This window comes from Scylla paramamosain, chromosome 35 (assembly GCF_035594125.1).
Source record: "Scylla paramamosain isolate STU-SP2022 chromosome 35, ASM3559412v1, whole genome shotgun sequence".
NCBI lineage: Eukaryota > Metazoa > Arthropoda > Malacostraca > Decapoda > Portunidae > Scylla > Scylla paramamosain.
This window is the reverse complement of record NC_087185.1, coordinates 16,824,164-16,845,888: the sequence shown is the minus strand read 5'-3', so window position 1 is coordinate 16,845,888 and position 21,725 is coordinate 16,824,164. Positions and strand designations below refer to the sequence as shown.

At 35.6% G+C, this 21,725-nt stretch overlaps 1 protein-coding gene across 1 annotated transcript in view; it reads left to right on the top strand.

Annotated features, from left to right (window-relative positions):
* LOC135090723 (MAM and LDL-receptor class A domain-containing protein 2-like) overlaps positions 1–21,725 on the top strand; it is a 106,691-nt gene that overhangs the window by 16,247 nt on the left and 68,719 nt on the right. Inside the window, exons 23-52 of the mRNA XM_063987746.1 lie at positions 263–344; positions 608–827; positions 1,277–1,467; positions 1,934–2,074; positions 2,333–2,475; positions 2,663–2,785; positions 3,729–3,930; positions 4,504–4,618; positions 5,274–5,433; positions 5,522–5,785; positions 6,721–6,921; positions 11,514–11,708; positions 12,120–12,234; positions 12,565–12,764; positions 13,035–13,250; positions 13,445–13,583; positions 13,967–14,190; positions 14,642–14,816; positions 15,073–15,292; positions 15,602–15,755; positions 16,438–16,576; positions 17,302–17,403; positions 17,787–17,969; positions 18,409–18,567; positions 18,916–19,120; positions 19,629–19,800; positions 19,988–20,159; positions 20,532–20,672; positions 21,057–21,151; positions 21,519–21,638. Coding sequence (XP_063843816.1) covers positions 263–344; positions 608–827; positions 1,277–1,467; positions 1,934–2,074; positions 2,333–2,475; positions 2,663–2,785; positions 3,729–3,930; positions 4,504–4,618; positions 5,274–5,433; positions 5,522–5,785; positions 6,721–6,921; positions 11,514–11,708; positions 12,120–12,234; positions 12,565–12,764; positions 13,035–13,250; positions 13,445–13,583; positions 13,967–14,190; positions 14,642–14,816; positions 15,073–15,292; positions 15,602–15,755; positions 16,438–16,576; positions 17,302–17,403; positions 17,787–17,969; positions 18,409–18,567; positions 18,916–19,120; positions 19,629–19,800; positions 19,988–20,159; positions 20,532–20,672; positions 21,057–21,151; positions 21,519–21,638 — 4,968 coding nt within the window. The remainder of the gene's footprint in view (positions 1–262; positions 345–607; positions 828–1,276; positions 1,468–1,933; positions 2,075–2,332; positions 2,476–2,662; positions 2,786–3,728; positions 3,931–4,503; positions 4,619–5,273; positions 5,434–5,521; positions 5,786–6,720; positions 6,922–11,513; positions 11,709–12,119; positions 12,235–12,564; positions 12,765–13,034; positions 13,251–13,444; positions 13,584–13,966; positions 14,191–14,641; positions 14,817–15,072; positions 15,293–15,601; positions 15,756–16,437; positions 16,577–17,301; positions 17,404–17,786; positions 17,970–18,408; positions 18,568–18,915; positions 19,121–19,628; positions 19,801–19,987; positions 20,160–20,531; positions 20,673–21,056; positions 21,152–21,518; positions 21,639–21,725) is intronic.

Below are 21,725 nucleotides of genomic sequence, written 5' to 3'. Positions count from 1 at the left end.
CTCTCTCTCTCTCTCTCTCTCTCTCTCTCTCTCTCTCTCTCTCTCTCTCTCTCTCTCTCTCTCTCTCTCTCTCTCTCTCTCTCTCTCTCTCTCTCTCTCTCTCTCTCTCTTTTCCAGGTTGTGTTTCATCCTTACATGTCTTTGCCATCTTACTGCTTCCCATTCTCTCCTGGTGTGCCAACCATCTCAGGGTGGTGCATTAAATTAATAATATTTTTCAATGAAGGTTTTTGATTAAAGATTTCCCATTCCTTTCACCCAGAGCATTTCTTGCACCTTTGAAGTTGATCAGTGTGGATGGGAGAATATAGACCACGAAGAACCAGTTTCCTGGATTCATGACAGTATGTATTCAAACCAAGCTGTCCTTTTAGGGAAGCTATTTTTTTCTTTCCATGTAGTAACCCATGAACTACATTCTTTTTAAAGGCAGAAATTAAATTAATTTTTTATTCTTTTGGTTTCTCTTGTAGATCTTGATCAGTTTCATATACATTAAAAAAATATTTGAACAACACTTGGTAATTTTCTTGCAAGCTTTTACAAAAAGGTACATAACCCATTTCTTAAATGCATTGATTTTTAACTGAAAACTTTTATACCATAGGTGTCCAACACCAAATGGTGCTGAAGTATGATAGAGACTCCCGCACGGCAGTGGAGACAGATTCAAACATGCAGAAATACAGTGAAAGATACTTTGTGACTGAGAAGGCTGAGCTGAGGAGTCCTTTGTTCCACATCTCTGGTGGAGCCACCTACTGCTTCTCCCTCTCATGGGCTGTGCAGTCCCAAGAGGATGTACAGTTTGGTGTTGCTTTAGAAACGTGAGTTAGTCTCCAGGAAGAAATTGTCTCTAGGAAATAACTTTTCATAATTTAAGGGCTGTGCAGTCCCAAGAGGATGCACAATCTGGTGTTGCTTTAGAGATGTGAGTCAGTCTCCAGGAAGAAATTGTCTCTAGAAAATGATAATTACAGAAACAGCATGTACATCTTTTAGGAATACACTACCAGTATGCTTACATGATTGATATGAAGTACATAATTGAGAATGTTAATTGTTAAATTCTCATGTAGACAAGTATAAGCAAATTCTGTCAAATACTGTGAAACATTAACCTCAGGAATAATACTTGAATCATGATTCTTATCAGACAACTGGAAGAAACAGTCATCACTCCAGATTTTTATTACGTCATCTCTAGAGTAATTTTTCTCAATACATAGGCTTTAAGAAAGATGAATTATGAGCTTCTTATGTTTTTGGTCTTCAGGAAAGAAGGCTACATGATGAGCTACCTTATGATAGAGAAAGGAAGCAGTGGAGGGGCATGGAGGACCTCCCATGTAGAGATCAGTGTGAAGGGAGCCCACCGTGTGGCTGTCATTGGCCTGGTCAATGATGTCTTTAATGGATCCATGGCTTTCACCAATATCCAGATGGAATATCAGCAGTGCACAGAAGGTGTTATTCTTTTCTTTATCTGTTGAAAAGATGTTGAATGTTTATGATCTCCAGGTTAGCTTGGAATACAGGTGGGCTGCTGCACCTGCTGGTTTTAGTCACTGAGAAAGGAAAAAATTCAGACTACAGGTTCTTTTACTGTGTTGATTAATGAGAGACTTCATTCAGAGCTACCATTATAACAGGGAAATAATCCCAAGATTTAAATTTCTTACGAGTCAAAAGCTGTTTAGCCTTAAAAATTAAAACAGGTTAAAATTGTACATAATAGAATCAAATGAAAGATTTAGATATATCATAAATATATTCAAAGAAAGTGACACTTAAGTTACCCTATAGATGGAGAGTTTGAAATCTTGAAGTTTATGAATTTTGAAATATATCTAATAATCAGCAATCAAAGCCCTGTCAGTATTGTGATTTGCATTATTACTTAGAGTACATGCACCTTTCTTCCTTCCTGAAGGTTATGTCAATGGCACATTCTGGTGTGACTTTGAGACCGATGACAAATGTCAGTTTGTTACTTCTCTGCCGGAGGACAGCAGCGTATGGACTTGGGGCACTGGAAACCCGTTCAATGACCACACTCTGGGCAGTGATTATGGTATGCACTAATGTGATTTAGCACCAGGTTGCATCTTGGTGCTGGTATATTTCTTTCTGTTCTTTTCTATTCAGGTTTAATTTTTCTCATTTCATCAAACCATAATTTTATTAATATTCTTGCATACACTATAAATCTATTCTTTTCAATAATATGTAAATTGTATTAAAACACAATAGTTATCATTTGTGAAGTGTTACTGATGTGTCTGTTGTGACTTTCTGTTTGTTATAATGAAGTCTGTTTGACACTTTTCAGGCCACTCAATGTACATTGATGTAGCCTATGCTGGGAACAACCAAGTAGCTCATATGAGGACTCCTAAAATCATGCCTGTGTCTGAGCCTTACTGCATCACCTTCTGGCTTTACATCTCTGAACCTAAGACTGGCTTACTGACGGTAAGCTACTTAGTCCTGATTGTGAAACTTAAATTTCACATTTTAACATTTTATTTTCCTGGTGCAATTTTGGAAGGTCTTTCACTAAAATTTCCTTTCTCTCTGTCAATCATCAAATGATTCAACAGTGTTAGGCTGCAAAGAATTCTTATATGCACAATTTGATTGGTCATTTATTGTCCACTAGGTCTCAGCTTATCAGAATGAAGAAATGCTTGCCTCAGCATGGACATCAAAGAATGATGACTTCCACCTCACCTGGCGTGGAGCATCTTTCTCCATCTCTACCAAGAAGGAATTATATTTTGATGTATGTATGTTTTACTTATTCTATATAAGGTTTTGATATGTTATTTAGAATGTAATCATAATTCTTGTACATGGGGTTTGAAGTCTGCTTTTTTCTGGAGCTTCCTGCAAGGGATAGCCACCAAAGAAATACCTATATTCCCCAATCAAAAAATGTTTTCTTATGTTTTTTGACCTCTGATAGGAATGATACAGAAGTGCAAAGGACTATAGGATTCATTACCATTTTTCTTCCCTAATGTCAAAGACCAGCACTGGAATCCATGCCACCATCTCAGGATGTCACTGGCAGGCATCAATGAGTGTATTCATTCAAGCTCTATGTTGTTCTGAGCTTTAATACAATGTCAGGTTATTGATAATTGAAAGGCCTATGTAACCCATTTTTCTGGGTCACTTTTGCCATAACAAATTTTCTAATCACAAGAATACTTAAACTATTACAAAGGATATGCTCACTGATTTGTGAAGAGTGGATATTTTTTTCATAGGCAGTAATAGTTATTTCTTGCTCTCCTATGTACTTGCATGTGTTTGTCATCAGAGTATAAGAATCTTAATCCACCTTCTCTCACACTATGGAGATAACTATGATAGGATTTTTCAGGATAGCAGCCTCACAAAAAGATAGCTGGGAAACATGGAAGGATGATTTTGACTACAGCAAGTGCAGATAACAAGGATTTATGATTTACAAAGATTATTGTTGTTGGTTTCTTCATTTTGTTAAGTCATGTTTGAAAACTCATCATGAAGAAGTGTTTCTAACATGCAAATAGTCAGATTTTTATGGGAAGTCTGAAAATCAAGCTTTCAGAAAGCATGAAACTGCCTACAAATTAACAAGTCTGGTAAATAAATGGTGATCCAGGTAATTTATGACATTTCCAAGATGTTATTTTGCAGGAACATAATTGCTCACAAAATGTTGTTATCCAATATAGGTGGTGTTTGAAGTCATAACAGGAGAGGAAACTTGGGGCACCATTGCTGTTGATGATGTCAAGGTCAGCCCAGAGTCATGTTCAATGCCTGTGACATGTACCTTTGACAATGAAGACTTGTGCCTCTGGACACAAAATAAGGAGGATGACTTGAACTGGCTCTTCCATCATAATTTGGATGGACTGGAAGATCATTCTGATCGTAAGTGGACTGTATTAGTCATTTAGAATGTGCACTTTATTGTAGCTTTAGTCAGAAAATTGTTATTTTGGTAAAAGTGAAGTATTGCTAGACTTTACTACTACAACACTGGAATGTTATTTGACTCAGGGACAAGAAGTTTTCACAAGAGTGAATGACATTTGTAAACTGAATTAGGTCATAACAATTATTTAAGATACTATTACTTAAGTAGATGTGAAGGAAGATTTAGATGACTAAAGTGGATTCTTGATGCTGTCTGATTTCTAAAATTTGATGAAAAATTTCACTGGAATATCATCGTTTTTCATCTTGTATATTGCCATTTCTCTTTACTGCACTACATTGTGTTCATGTTTTGTCAATTGATATTTTCTTTATTTCATACTCATAAGACCTAAGCATAAATAAAAAAGAAAAAAGTTTTTATGATACATATTTACTCAAATTTACTAGTAGGAGCAGGATCTCATGAAAGTTTGTTTGTCTACATTTATGAAAGGATTAACCTGAATATAATATTATGGGGCAGAGTACACTGGCACCATCACTGACAATATTATTGGTCCACAGGGAATGAAGGGTACTTCATTGCACTACGGCCTGGGCTGCCAGCGTCTCCTGGAGATCAGGCAATTATAACGTCGCAGCTTTTTGACACTACAGCAACATCTTGCATTTCCTTTTGGTGAGACTTATTAAAGTACAATATCTCTTATTTGTTTGCCATTTTGAACTTAGATCTCTTAGGGGAATATCATGGCAAAGGAGGTATGAAAATGGATGGTTCATTTAGTACAAGTGAACAACTACTTGTGACCAGATTATTACTGAGGAGAGGATATATATCACATCCATCCTACTGGCATCTTTTAAGAGGGAATGTAGTATCATAGGTAAGGATGGTAATGTTTGTTGTATAGTTATTTTGCTGATCATCCAGTCTTAGAGAACAAACCTATTTTACTATAATAAAGTAAAAATTGTAAGCTATTTTTATCACATTTCATGGTTATTCTGTCCATCTTATATGCTATATATGAAGTTACTTATTTGTCAAATGCTTCTTTTTACATCCTTTATACTAATATTTCACAGGAACCCTTTAAGGGGTTAGTAATGACAGAAGTATCACACATTATCTTTTGCTTTTTAGACAACACCATTACAGTTTTCTATCCACCTCAAAGTTGAAAAGAAAGGCAAGAAGATGCAATTTGTTTCACTGTGGGACTCAAAATGTAAGGGATTCCAGATCATCTTGTTTTATATTGTACAAAAAATTCAGTGGCAGTATTTCTTCAATCCAGCCATGGAGTCATAAAAATTACCCTCTTCCCTAGGTTCTGCATGTCGGGTTCAAATGTTGGATTACTGAGCGTAAAACTCGTAGATGCTCAGTATTATGGCACAGTGATGTGGCAGATAAATGGCACAGTGTCTGACAACCCAGAATGGCAGTCTGGCCAGCTGTCCATCCCTCCAACAAATTTGTATGGCATGGTGTGTAGTCTTATTGCAGTTGTATTGACATGAGTTTGACTCTATAACTAATTTTCTCAATCAACCTGATACAATATTAACGTTTTAGCTTTCCATCATTGCTGAGACAAGTTCATCCGAAGAAGATGGGACTGGAATAATTGCTGTTGATGCCATTGAACTGCGGGAGGATACGCAATGTGTCTTTCTTCCCGACTATGCAGAGATTGGCACTCTGCCTCCAACCACCACCACTCCCATTCCAACCCCAACACCAGGCTATGACTTTTCATGCACATTTGATGACTTGGAGTTCATTCTTTGTGGCTGGAAGGATGTTTCACCACATGGCTTTGCGTGGACCATTGTAAAAGTTAGTTTTTGTTATGTTGATCCTAGCTTAATGTCTTTTATGTTCTTTGTTGGAGAAATATGATGATATTAAAATTGTAATCTAGTTACTATATGGCTCAAGAATCAGTATTTAAAAGTCTTTTTTAGGATCAAGAAAAAAAAGAAAGATGAGTGCTGCAGTAAATAAACTATTTTGAGTGAGGGTTAGATGATAGGCATTTACATGTGTAAGAAGATATGTTGTATAATACCTACTTGGTGAAGGAACTGCTGCAACTCATCAAATGCAGACATTAATTTAACCATTCTATCATAAGCAAAAAATACACATCATATTATGGAATGTGTCATAAGCATAAATTGGACAGAGCAGATAAAGATGGAGAGGCAAGGGTAATAGGGGTAGTATGGATTTTTCCTGGTTTTATATTCATTTATTGAATTGTTTCTATTTGGGAAGATTATCCCTGTGCATATACTTGTGAAAACTTAGGTGTAGTTGGAAAGGGGAAAGCAGTCACTTTCTTAGCATTACCCGAGTGTTGTGAGTATGGAAAAGTGGTGAGATGAGGTGAATGATATTCACCACATGACTGAATGCTGCATATAAAAGGAAAATCAAATGCTCTATATCTGCCTCTAAACAACTACTCTGGCAAAGTTTTGAGTCTTGCAGATCTTGTCCTTATTTCTTGATGTAAGTTTCACTTTATGTAACCAAACATAGAAGTTCATTAAGGATTAATTTCTAATAAAGATCTCTTTAGTATTTGTTAGGGAATATTAATGTGTTGAATGGTAAGTGCAAATGTTTGAAATCTGTGAAAAAAAACAATCTGAACAACAAAAGTAGCCACATATATGATCTTTATAAACATGAACCTGAATTTAGATAGTATATGCAGTTTATTACCAGCAGTTTGTACAAGCCCTAATCACCATCCATGTTTTCAGGGCACTCTCACCTCTGTTGGGATTGGTCCAGTGAGTGACCACACCACAGGGTCTGGCTACTACCTGTCAACATCCCGCACAGCTGATGAGGTGCTGACAGTGGATCAGGTGTCTGTCCTGCAGAGCCCAGACCTCAAACACACTGGCATTAAGTGCTTTGTGTTCTGGTACTTCATGTGGGGAGACCAATCAAAGCTAACAGTCAGTACCTATTATGTATGTGTGCAGTGTGTGTGTGTGTGTGTGTGTGTGTGTGTGTGTGTGTGTGTGTGTGTGTGTGTGTGTGTGTGTGTGTGTGTGTGTGTGTGTGTGTTTACCTTGTTGTATTTACGTAGTTGGGGTTTACGGGAGGGAAGTAGTCTCATAGTACCCTGTCTCTATATCTATCCAGTTTGGTCTTGAAAGTATGGACAGTTATGGCATTGACAACGTCTTCACTGAGTTCATTCCATTTGTTCACACTTCTATGAGGAAAACTATACTTTTTGATGTCTCTTCTACAGTTAACTTTCTCCAACTTCTTGGTATGTCCCCTTGTACTCTGTGTCTAAATTTATAAAACATTCTTTGTCCACATTTACCATACCATTTTTCATTCTATAGATGTTTATTAAATACCCTCTCTCTCTCTTCTATTTTTAAGGGTAGGAATTTCCAATATTCTTAATCTCTCTTCATGGGTCAACTTATTCAACTCTAGAACTACCTTAGTGACTGCTTTTTGTACTCTTTCTAATTTCATAATATTCCTTTTTGTATGAGGAGACCACACCACTGCAGCATATTCCAGTCTTGGTCTTATCATGGAAATCAGCAACTTTTTATCATTCCTTCATCCAAATATAAGAATACCTTTCTTACTCTTTTTAACAAATTCATCATCTCTCTAGTAATTTTATCAATGTGTCTGTCCAGAGTCAAATTTTCAGTAACTGTTACTCCCAAATCCACTTCCTCTTTTGATTTCTGTAACATCACATGATCCATCTCATAGTGATATTGTATTATTTTTCTTACTCTTATTAAACTCCATTGGTTTACATTTGCTTAAATTGAATTCCATTTCCCAAGATTTACTCCATCTATTTATCTTATTTAAATCATCTTGCAGTACTGTACAGTCATTTACATTTCCTATCTTAGCTTGAGGCTACCATCTGTAGTATTTGGCTGGGTACTGTTGATTGTTCATTCTCATGACGTGGCCAAACCATCTTAATTGGCTTCTTTCTACAAACTCCATTATGTTCTCTATTTCCAACTCTCTTCTGATTACTTCATTTTGTATTCTATCACATTTTGTTACACCTTTTATTAATCTTAACACTCTCATTTCTGCTGTTTGTATTTTGCTCTTCAGCTTCTCTGTCAATGTCTAAGTTTCAGATCATTAGGTTAACACTGGTCTTAATATGGTTTGATAAATTGTAGTTTTTACCTTTTTTGGTATTACTTCCTCTTTCATCAGTGGATAAAGTATTCTCAAGTTATTTGTGTACTTTTGTATCCTATTTGTAATTTATTTTTCCATTTGGCACTTTTCATCTACCTTCACTCCCAGATATTCAAATTCTTCCACTAGTTTTAGTATTTCACCATCTAGCCATATCTCTACCTCTTCTTTTCGTCTTGCTATCATCATTACTTCAGTTTTGCCTACATTAATTTTCATTTTTGCTGCCTTTAGCACATTGTTTCATTTACTCAATGTGTTTTGCAGTTCATTTGGTTTGTATGCAACTATCGCAATATCATCCATGTAAGCCAGTGTAGTGACTCCTCCTTGCCTTAGTCCTTTCATACATCAATCCATAAAGAGTATAAAAAGCAGTGGGGATATTACCCCCCCTTGTCTAACTCCCACATTTACATCAAACCAATTGTCTTTTCTTGTTTGTGTTCTGACAGCACTGAAACATTTTCTGTACAAACTTTTGATAGCTTTGATTAGTGTTCTGTCCACACCATATGCTGGGTCTTCTAATGTTTCCCATATTATTTTTCTTGGTAATCTGTCAAAAGCCTTTTCTAAATCAACAAATGCTATGTATATTGGTTGGTTCCATTCCCAACACTTTTCCACTAATATTTTTAAGGTGAAAATTGCATCTGTTGTGCCTCATTCTGGTCCGAACCCTTATTGTTCTTCCTCTAATTTCCCTTCCACAACTGCTATTAATCTTTTTTCAAGTATTCTTTCATAAATTTTCTCCACATGTGATAACAATGATATCCCTCTCCAGTTCTTACATTCTGTTCTATTGCCTTTCTTGGGTACTTTACATATTATAGCTTTCCCCCAGTCTCCAGGAACTCTACCTTCACACCAGGCTACATCAAAGATTCAACCAGACCATTGCATTTTTGTTTCCTTTAAGCATTTCTACAGATATACCGTCACTTCCAGGGCTTTTCCCATTTTTCATTCTTTTAATAGCATCTCTTGTTTCTTCTACCAATATTTCATTGCAGAAATTGAGCCTTGGGCTAATATTTTCACATTTGTCTTCCACTTCCTCTAGGTTCAATAGTTCTGAAAAATACTCTTTCCATCTCTCATCTATTTCATTTTTTTCTGTTAATAATATCCCATCTTTATTCTCAAATCTATTTACTACATTATCTTCACCTTTCTTGTAGCTCTTTGCTATGCTGTATACAAGTTTTCCCTGTATATCTTCTTCAAGCTCTTTTCCCAGTTTCTCCCATGAATCTCTCTTGGCTTGCTTTAATTCTCTCAGCTTCATTTCTAGCCACCTCATATTCCAGTCTATTTTCAGGGGTGCGTCTTTTCATCCATTGTCTAAATGCTTGGTTCTTCTTTTTCACAGCATCTCTAACTTCGTCCGTTCACCATGTAGTCCTCTTTTTCTTACCACAACTTATTTTCCTAGTTTCCAATACTTCTCTTGCGATTTGTGTAATATTCTCTTTCATTTTTGTCCATTCCTGTTCTGTGTCTCTTATTTCTTGCTCATTTGGACAAACTTCAGAAAACTTTTCCTGGTATGTTCTAGCTTTTTCTGGTTCTTTCAAATTTTCTACTTTTATTCTTTCTCTGACTAGTTTTTTCATAGGTTTTGGTTTTCTAATTTGAAGGGTTGCAAGGATTAAGTGATGATCTGAGTCAAACGACACTGATGGTATGCATTTGACATTTTTAAATATTTTCTTATTATTTGTCAGAAAGAGATCAATCATTGATTTCTCAGTATAGTCACCAACAACACTATTCCAATGATACCAACTCCATTTATGACTTTCTCTATGTTGGTAAAAGGTATTCATCATTGCCATGCTGTTACCTACACAAAAAATCTCGGTCTTTCTCCTTTGTCATTCTTCTCACCAATGCCATGTGCTCCCAGGACACTTTCTATGTTATTCCTTTGCTTTCCGACATGTTCATTTAGATCTCCCATCATGATTTTATCAGTATTTCCACATCTATCTAAGGTATCCTGCAGCTTAAGATAGAATTCGGTCTTTTCTTCTTGGCATCTTCTCTGGTGAGGTGCATATACCTTTAGTAATGTAACTTTTCCCGCATTCGCCTTCATAGTTATTGCTAATATTCTTTCATTGACATAATATATTTTTTCAACTTGCTCTACAAATGTTGGTGTTAAGATGAAAGCTACTCCATATTTTCTTTCTCTGCCCATTCCTTTAAAAATTAGCATATAGTTGTTATGTATAATTTTAACTCCTTCACCAACTAGTCTGGTCTCACACACTCCCATTATCTCAGTTTTTCTCTCTGTCATCATATCAACCATTTCTTCCAATTTGTCATTCAGTATTGAGGCATTAGTGGTGGCTAAACTTATATTCCTTAAATCTGGTCCATTGTCGTTCTGGGATTGTTGTCGAGTGGTCCGTCTGTTCTGAGGCATCACCTGTGTTTCTTGAGCTGTGTCTTGAGACCACTGGCTAGCTAGGCCTGTCGTGGATTCACATATATCACAAACGTTATCTCTCCCAACACTGTCCCTGTGGCACACCACTAGTTACTTTCAGCCAAGATAAATTTTGGTCTTGTATTACTGTTCTCATCTCTCTATCATCCAGATAATCCTCCATCCACTCCAGCAGTCTTCCTCCAATTTTTCCGTAATTTTTTATCTTCCATTGAAATCTACAGTGTGCTACTTTGTCAAACGCTTTCTTCAAGTCTAAGTAGACACCATCCACCCATCTGTCTGTGTGTATGTGTGTGTGTGTGTGTGTGTGTGTGTGTGTGTGTGTGTGTGTGTGTGTGTGTGTGCGCATGCTTATCTAATTGTATATTTGCAGGATTGAGTCAAGCTAATAATGTTTTTCTTTTAAAGTTAATTTATAATATTTATCTTTAAAACTATGAATGCTCCTTGCACACTCAACTTTGCCAGTGTGTATGTGTGTGTGTGTGTGTGTGTGTGTGTGTGTGTGTGTGTGTGTGTGTGTGCATGTTTATCTATTTGTATTTTTACAAGATTGAGTAATGGTTGTTGTGACCCTTTTTTAATCATATTATCATACATACATACATACATACATATATACATATATATTATCCTATTTTCCTGAAATTTTTAAAATTTTAAGGTTTTTAATATGCTCCTACTGCTCTTAATACCATCTTCCTCCTCCTCCATCTCTACCTCCTCCTCCTCCACTACTGCAACAATAGTCATAAGCATCTTCCAAAGTTGACAGGAACCCATAGCCATTGAGCCTATAGCCAGGAAGACTGATTTGCAAACTAAGAGTGACTGATCCATACTGAGACACAATGTAATCTTTTGCACCAGCTGAAGCTTGCCACTGAGGAACTGTGGAGTCGCTCCGGGAGTCAGGGTAACCAATGGGTGGCAGCAAAAGTGGAAATTCATGAATACTTTGGCCGTACGGTCTCTCTGGAGGCAACACTGCAGGCTGATCACGAGAATACCTATGTGGCTATTGATGACCTCTATGCCTACAACGTCTCCTGTGAGACTGTGGATGTTAGTATTTTGAATTGAAAGTTAAATGGAGTTAAATGGCACTTGTTGCATTATAATATGGTAAGATTGAAAGAATTAAGGTTGCATTGTATACACAGGTTGTTATAGGTCTTGAATGTTGATATAATTATATTCCAGGCTATCTGTCTTATCTATCTATCCACTATTTATTTATCTATCCATCTGTCTATCTATATATCAGGCAAACATAAGAATAAATTATAATTTTGATATTTTCCTTCTAGTTTCATATAGATGTAGAGAAGTAGCATAATAATGATAATAATTTAATTTTAGTGTGTGTCTATTATTATCTTACAGAAGAGGAATTATGTGTACGCCATTTTGTATGTCTTGAATTTGCTAATGTGTCAGTCCATACTTGCATCACTGAAAGATGTATCATGGCAGGTGGGAATGAAACAGGGATGGCAGTGTGACTTTGAGGAGGCAGCCTTGTGTGGAGCAGTTAATCAGGCAGAAGGCGACAACTCTAACTGGGAATGGGTTAATGGAAATAAGGGAGGTAAGATTATTTTTAATTTTATGTGCACAGTAGCATGCCAGTTTAATGAAAAATTACACTTCATGATTTGTATTTATTTTCAAGTTAAGTTTGAAAAATTTTGTTAATAATCACATACCATCCCTTCAGATTTCAAGTATCAAGAATTTTTAAACTAATTTGATCCAATCTGTTTTTAAGTTTCAATTTTCTTTATCAGGAATACCACTTAACTCTTTTCCTGAATTTTCCTTATAGTGGCAGGTCTGTCTCCCTTTCACCCAGTCTCACATGGAATGAGACATACAGACATACTCTTGTAGAGAGTTTGCAGTAATACTTTGGTTTCAGCTATTGGTGGCTACGATCACTCATACAACACGGAGGTTGGCCACTTCCTTCAGATGGTTTCTAATGACATGGGCCCTGGCACATACAAGGTCGCCAAACTGAAGCTGCCACTCATTGGAAATGTGCCATCTGGTGACCACTGTTTCCAGCTTTACTACATCAGGCTTGGCACTGCTAGTTCTGGACTCCTCAAGATCTATGTAAGTTATGGCTCATGTTATTGTGTTTTTCAGAGAGGCCTTTGTAGAACTTTTCTTTTATTCTTTTCCTGAATTTTCTTTATAGTGTAAGTCTGTCTCCTCTACAGTCATATCTTTATTATCAGTCTCATATGGAAATGAGACGAACACCATTATTTTTATTCAGCGTTTTCAGTTTGCACATTGGTATCAGCCATTATTGGCTACAATCTGTCAGTTATTAATTAAAATTACTTTTATAATATTGTTATTATTTTTTTCTATTTCCAGATTGAGGCAGATGGCAATCTTGAGTTGTTAGTAGAAATTAATGAAGATGAAGAAGTGTCAACATGGACTCTTCTCCAGCAAACCTATGTCAATAGGAATGACAATGTCACTCTTCAGTTTGTTGTAAGAGGTGAACTGAACTCACTTTCTGATGAAACAAAGCAACTTGTCTTGGCCATCGATGATTTCTCCTTCACTTCTTCAGGTTGTCCACTGGTTAGTTTCTTGAACAAGGAGAAATTACCTTTTTTTAATTTTGTCACAACAAGCTGCTGATGAAATATATTTTTACTTGATCTTGTTCCCATTTGTTAGGACCAATAAGTATGGAGAATATTTTGTTTAATATTTGCTTTCACTGATTCACATTTGATGATGCGGTTTCTCTTCTTTACACCTTTGCTTCCTAGCCTGGGTCATGTGCCTTTGATGACGCCCACATCTGTTCATGGCACACAGAGAAGAATGGAAATCTGATGTGGCAGTTGTCCAATGGCTTGCAGGAACATGGTGGCCCTAAGTATGACCACACCAGCAACTCCACCATTGGTGAGGGATGTCAGTTTTACTCCACTTACATTACTGACTTAGGTTTTAGATACCATGTTGTGTTTTGTTTCCTTCTTTGTTTCATTTTCTTACACAATGAAAACTCTCTCTTAGACTTTGTGAAGGTAAATGAAATATGAATTGGTGTGACAGTTATCATGTATACATGAGGCTACAGTTGAATGTGATTTCGAGGGATGACTGAGTTACGTATTATTTTCTTACATTTTATAATGTTTTCATATTTTGGATAGCTGTGTGAAGGTCATTACCCGTCTGTGTGAAAAGATGGAGAGGAGGAAGAAGAATCAAAATTAAGTTAGAGACTTTATTGTTCTCCTTTCAAACATACCATTCACCATAATAATTTTTCCTCCTTACAGGTGGCTACATTGTGGTGGAGGACACCGGTGAACACAGTGGAATGGCAACTTCGTTGGTCAGCTCTTTTATTCCCAATGATGTGTATGGCTATTGCTTCACCTTTTTCTACTCCTTGAGTGGAGATGAAGAGGCTCAGCTGAGAGTCAGGACTCGCCGTAACACTGGCAACAACACTCTTTGGTCTCTTACTGGTGATCAGGGCACAGAATGGCTCTATGCACAGGTATGCATATGGAGCCAATCGAGCCACCAGGCAGCTCAGGTGTTATTTCCAAGTGGAATATCTCTATTTACTGTTATTTTCTTGAAAAGGTTGAGTGAAACTAAAGATTTAACTCTTTTGAAGCTTGTAGCATGCACACATGACATGCACAGTTATGAGAAATTTGTTAAGTTGTGAAGATGCAACTTTGAAGTATAATTGAATTGCATATGGCCACATTATCAACCATACTGAGGCAGCTTCTTTTTGTTTAATGCTTTGAGTTTGCATTTGACCTCTGGTTATACGTTATTATTGGTAACCCTTTTCTGTCTATCAGTGAAATTAAATTTCTTAAGACGAAATTATTTTGCCTTCTGTACCCCCTTTTTGTGGGAGACAGCCTTGGTTTATGTATGTATGTATATGTTTTGCATTTTGTATAACATAACTCAAATGTATTTCTGAACAGGTGGGAATTCCTAACTCTGCTGATGAAGGATTTGAAATAGTTGTTGAGGGTGTGGTTGGGTCATATGCTGATGGTTGGATTGCCCTGGATGACCTGTACACTTACTCAGGACACTGCAGCACTGAGCCCCCAGATGCCACCCTGCAGCCGCCTGTCACTTCCACTGTTGCACCAGGTAACTCTTCAGAGACACCTTTTTATTGTACTGTGACTTGCATTTTTCATTCATGATGAGACTCCATATTATATTACCTTTAATCAGTGGAAATCAAATTAAAAATCCTTCAGAATAACAGTTTTACAAGAGCATTACAGAGTTTATTATATCTAGTCTTTGGTATGTATTTTGTGTATCTTACAGTTTGTTCCTTTCAGATTTTGATAATTCACATTACTTTAACATCCTCTTGACTAACTTACTTCTCTCACAGCTGGTGACATCTTCAGTTGTGACTTTGAGATTGATGTGTGCTCAATGGTCCAAAATGAAACAGATGACTTTGACTGGACACATGAACACATAGAAGATAGCTTTGAGATGCCTCCTGGTGGACACATTCTTGTTGATGCCAGTGGACACACATATGAGGAAAAGGCAATCATCACTACACCTTTCTTCACTGCACAGGGTCTTCAGTGTGCCAGTTTCTGGTATTGTGTAGTTTTATTGTCTTCTTATATGATGAAATTATCTTTATGAAATACGTATATATATTTTACGAGAAAATATGCAAGTAGGCATCTATGGTAGATCAAGTCTTAGTAAATCTTTGAAGTATATTGTAATCTCTTTAAATTGCATCCCTGTATGGTCAAGGCATGACATTGTTTCATATTGTATTTTTATGTACTGTTTTACATGTTTTAACTCATGAGATAATACCTGATAGTCTCAACATTACACCATCCTTTAATGCTTTATGTTTTGTGTAATATATAGGCACTTTTTATTTCTGACAGGTACCAATTCATAGGAAGTGAGTCAGGTACACTGGCAGTCAACTCACGGTCATCCTCTCATTGGGCAGCAGCTCTGTGGAAGAGAAGTGGCCCCACTATTCCATCATGGAACTCAGCAATGATAGAAATGGACGTGACTCAGAGTTCCTATGCGGTTAGTGCTGCTCTTTGCCTTTTTACTTTAGATTTCATGCTTTATTCAAGCAAGGCTTTGGTAAATGAGAAGAGATGAAGTCATAATAGAAAATACAGAATTATGTACTCATTATAAACAAATCTCTGGAGAAAAAAAAAAAAAAAAAAAAAAAAAAAAAATAAATAAAAAAAAATAAATAAATAAATAAATAAAAAAAAAAATATATATATATATATATATATATATATATATATATATATATATATATATATATATATATATATATATATATATATATATATATATATACACCATAGGTATTCAGATAGTACTTGTGAAATGCTCACAACTGCAAATATGTGGATGAGGTACGGATAACATAATTTTCTCTCTCATATAATCTACTAAACAACTTCATAATAAAATAAATAAATAAATAAATAAAATCTCAAAAAAAATTCAGCTGTTTCATAAGATTCAGCAAACCACAGTTGCTGATTAGCTTCTGCTCTTGCTGAAAACTACTTTTTTATATTCATGTCTAGATATGAGATGCTCTTGATTCACATTTAAGTTAATCTGTGACATATGATTATTCACAAACCCTGAAGGCCTACTGTAGACAATTTCTATCTTTGAAGATGATATTCAGCTGAGAAAAAAATATGAAAAATTAGTCTCTGCAATCTTTGGTTTACAGTTGGATTGGGAGGTAGAGGTGGTGGGTGAAGACTCCATCATCTTGGTGGACAACATCATGGTGTCCTCTGGTGGGTGTCCAGTGCAGCCACAATCCTGTGACTTTGAGTATGAAGATGGACTTGACAAGTATTGTGGAGGTAAAGTTCTTTTGCTATTTGTTATGACATTGGTATAAACTTTTTGTTACATAATACAAAGCAAGAAAAGTATTTGATAGAATTTCTTGTCATCCAAATAAGAGGAGACAAATAATAATGTATAAAAGGCCTTTATAAAAAGAATATATCAGATTCAATTTCTTGTACATCTTGAATGGGATTGATCAAATCTGAGATCATCTAGCTATAAGTGAAGTACTTGTAATTGCTTCTCTAAATGGTAGATTGATTGCTTTATTTTCATATAAAACCAAGTCACTTCATAGCTTTCCTGAGATGAACAAGGTCTGGTGAAATTGTGGATCAAGGTGCTTTTTGGTACATAAGGACTTGCTATCACAGTGACATCTTGGATCTTAACATACCTCACAAGCTACAAAGCAAATTGCTGTAATCATCTCGTTCATTCAAGGTTGCTGTATTGGATAGACTTCATAACAAATTATGTGTATGTTGCCATAGATAAAGTTAGTATTTATGAATATTATAGTCACTTTAAGAATGTGGTGGCATATATCCTATAAAGTTGTAATTTTAGTTAAGATATAGTGAATCTTGTATACTTCTATATATTTGAATGCCATTTTGACAGTGTATTTAGCATTTCTTTGTCAACTACCTCTTTAATAGATATTTCCATTAGATAATGCAATTAATTTAATTTTCCATGGAAGCTAATTCTGATGTAATTGTTTATTCATCAGGTTATGAGAAAACAACACCCAAGGACTTCAAATTCTTCCAAACAACAGGAGACATTTCTCTTGGATTTACTGAGATAGACCACACATACAAGTCACAATACGGCAAGTTTCCAATCATCTCTTGTCTCCCTTTTCTCATCATATGCAAACAAGAAATTAGACAAAAAAAAAAAAAAAAAAAAAAAAAAAAAAATATATATATATATATATATATATATATATATATATATATATATATATATATATATATATATATATATATATATATATATATATATATATATATATAATGTTCATGAAATTCAGAATAGGTTTTTCATTAAATAAAAGTGTCTTTGCAAGAAACAAGAATTTTATAAAAGCATTGAAAGATTAATGGAAATTCAGACCTTTACTTCTACTGCCAGTGCAATGCAGTTAAGATATGTGTGAATACCAAGATTTAAAATTAAATGCTCATCATATTGGTTTCATTTCTGCTGCAGGACACTATATCGTGGCAGACTTCACCAAGGCTTCTGCTGGCAGCGAGACCACCCGCATGTATGGTCCGCAGGTCCAACCAGACTCCACGTGCTTCTCCTTCTGGTTCATCCTTGACGTCCATGAGGCCACCACTCTGAGAGTTGCACTCAATGATACTAATGATGTTATTTTTATGACAGAGAGTAAGTTGAATTTTTATATAAGCATATCTTGCAAGTTTGTGATTTTTCTTTGCATCTTGAAATTTTTGCCCTCCAAAACATGATTCTGGTTTTTAAAATTATATTGGATTATGCAAGTAGTTTAGTGCTTTATTTAAAATTGAAAGAAGATATTGTAGAATTGTCATATATGATAATGTTTTCATTCATGAACTAATCCAAGATTACCAAACAAGCAGGATATATTCATTATTAGCTAAATATAAGTAAATCATTGTTATGCCATTAGAAAACAGTATATGCTGGAAGTATAATATAAATGATCAGCTACCTAAATTACATGAAATAATTGTATGAAAATCTGTATTTTCATATGTATGGAATGTCAACACTCATGTAAAGAAAATAGTCGTATAAGAGAAATCACCATTAACGAGGAATCTCTTTTTCTTTCTTTCAGTGGGAACAGGTGGCATGTGGCAACTTGGCGCCAGTGAAGTTGAGAAGTTTGGCAGCCATGGCAACGTAGTGTTTGAGGTTTTTTCCTCAGCAAGTCGCAGAGGTTATGTGGCCATTGATGATGTAAAGATGGACAACTCCAAAATGTGTCCTGTTGATGGTAAGTTTATGTTACTGGAACTGTTGATAGAGTAAATGCTATGTATGTTTTATTTAGATTAGATTTGACAAATGTATATTGATTTAACCAGAATCCCATTTTTCTTTTGAATTTGTATTGTTTATTCTTGTATTTAAGACCCTTATTTTTAGGCTTTAGAGCTTTTATAAGAACAATTTCCAAATTACAGAGGTGATTAATCAGGTTCTCATGAGTATTTTTCCCCATTGATAGTGCATAATCTTTGTTAAAGTATTATTAGATTCATGGAAACACTCCCTAAAAATTTCACTGTCAACTTGCCAAAAAATTCAGAAAAGGTGTTAGTGACAGTAAATTGATTATTAGGGAGGTGTGACTTTGAAAAGGACACCTGCGGATGGAGGAACACAGGAAACCTCCAGTGGGTATTTTCCAAGCTGGAGCCAGATGAGGAGGGTCCATCTACTGAAACCAACCTGATGTTTGTCACACCTGGTGAGGACCTTGTTGGCTACATGGCCACACTCACATCACCCATCCTTCTGCCTGACTTCAGCTGTGTTAGATTCTGGTGAGTTTGGCTTCTCTGGTAAAGTCTGGAACTCCCTGCCTGCTTCTGTATTTTCATCTTCCTATGACTTGAATTCCTTCAAGAGGTTTCAAGACACTTATCCTTTAATTTTTTACTACAGCTTCAGATCCTGTTCAGGGACCAGCATCTCAGTGGGCTTTTCTTTTTTTTTCTTATCCAGTGTCCCTCCTACATAAAAATAAATAAATAGATAAATAAATAAATAAATAAATAAATAAATATAATAATAATAATAATAATAATAATAATAATAATAATAATAATAATAATAATAATAATTCTGATGTATTATGCAGTAACCCATAGTTTTCTGACCCAAATCTACTTTATATATTTGTGTTTTTGTGCATTTTCAGTTGTTGCTTTGCTGAATAGTATTTCTCTTCCTCTGCTTAATTGTAAACTCTTTTATTTACACTTATTCATAGACACTAACAAACAAATTTTTGTAACCAGTTAGAAAAATCCTCCCAATTGCTCTAAACAGGTTCAAGAAAGCTGGGGAAGCTCCAGTGTCATTGAGGGTTGTAGTGACTCCTGGGCCTGCTTACCTTGGTGAACACTTTGAGGTAACACTGTGGGTGCTGCCAGACACTGTCACATCAGATTGGCAGGAGGGACAGCTATCAATCCCACATTACTCTGTGGACAGCATTGAGGTAGGGAAGGAATAATGTGTTAAGCATATGAATATTAGTGAAATTAATGTTGTATATTTAGGTACAAAAGTGGCATTATTTCAAAAATTTTTATAGATGCAATTACCAATCCTATTCATTTCTTGTAATATAAGCCACTGTATATGTAAGAATTTCATTCCTATTAAATGACATTATTAACCCTCAGGTCTACATAGAAGCTAAACGACTTGAAGGTGACTGGAATGGAGGACACAATGAAGGATTAATCCATATAGATGATGTGGAGGTGACTAGATCCTCAGAGTGCAGCACTGTTCCCCCTGAAGCCTCGACCAAGACCACCACCCCATCCTCTCACCTCACCACAACTCCCAGAGGTGTGTAGGACAGCTACACTGACAGCTATACTGAAAAATTTATATGAAATTAAATGAATTTAGTTATGAAGGGCCATCACTGAGAACTATACTTCTGACAGGACATGTTACAGATCAGACTGGAAGTGATCACTAAGACCTCAATATTTTTGTTTGATCTAGATTGTCCATCTTAGTTTCATCAATATAAAATAGTTTTTTGACAAGAGCATTTTACAAGACCAATGGAAACTTTTCTATGTAAAAGTATTCAATTTGTACTACATTTATAGATACTGTATGTAGCATAATGAAAGTGATCATAAATTTCTTGTTTTGAAAAAAAGTTATATGTATGCTTAAGTATGAAGGTTGTATTTACATTGTTTACAGGCTCAATGAGTGAAGTATCATGTGACTTCACCAATGGGGACTTCTGTCAGTGGACTAGTGGCTCAACGAATGTTAAGTGGCTCATTGAGTCAGATATCCAGAACACTCATGGCGTGGGACCACTGGCTGACCACACTACAGGTGCTCTTGATGTGCTCCCTGTGAATATAACTGACCTGATCTACTTCATCTACTTACTGTGATAAATGGGCTCATATTCTTGAATGTTTTACCCTCTCATTAAGACTTTATCCAAAGCCCACTCAGATGATTACTTGGATTCTCATTATATTTTTTTAAGTGATGGTGCAGAATCCTTGTTGACCTATTACTAGAATTATTCACATGCCCTTTGAAATTCAATAACTTCCTTTAAAGTTTAGTAAAAATAGTTGAGAGGACACAGAAACATTTGAGAATATGGACCCTGGTGTTTTGATGTTGCTAGTGGTAGCAGACTCTATGAATTATTAAATGTATCAGATTAATGTTCAGGAAATGTGTAAATTGTGATTTTTTTTTCAGGTGATGGTTATTTCATGAGCCTGACTCCAACACACGACCAAAATGAAGGTGTTGCTGTCATAGTAACTACTGAACTAACTGCCACATCTGCACAGGTATGTGCTCTCAGAAAAGCTTAAAAGCTTAAGATATGTAAAGTTATTTTATATATCCAACTGAGCAATGGAAGTTAGTTTGTTTAGAGTTTAGTGATATCTGAAAATGAATTGTTTATGCAAGAGAATATCATATAATACCAGGATAACTACTTCATTCTCATCATATATAATTAAAATTAATTTACCATTCTTTATGTCATAATTACCTACATCTCATACATTTCAACTGGGATTTGAAGATATTGGATTATTTTTGCAATTTTCCTGGTTTCTTTCAGCTTTATTATATGTACCTATAGTTGTTATTTAGTGATTCATTTATTAATGAATTTTTGCCACTGATCTAAATGGTGGGTTTCTTCAGGACTTTTGTCTGCGCTGGTGGTACCACATGGATGGCTCTGATGTAGGAACCCTCAGTGTTCACCTTATAACTCTGAAGAAAGAAAAGGACTCAGTCATCTGGAAAAAGAAAGGTTTCCAGGTATGGCTTTCATGGATGGTCATGGTAGACTGCTCTCAGAAAGAGTGGCTTTATTCTCTTTTACCATTTGTTGGCTAACAAATTTTG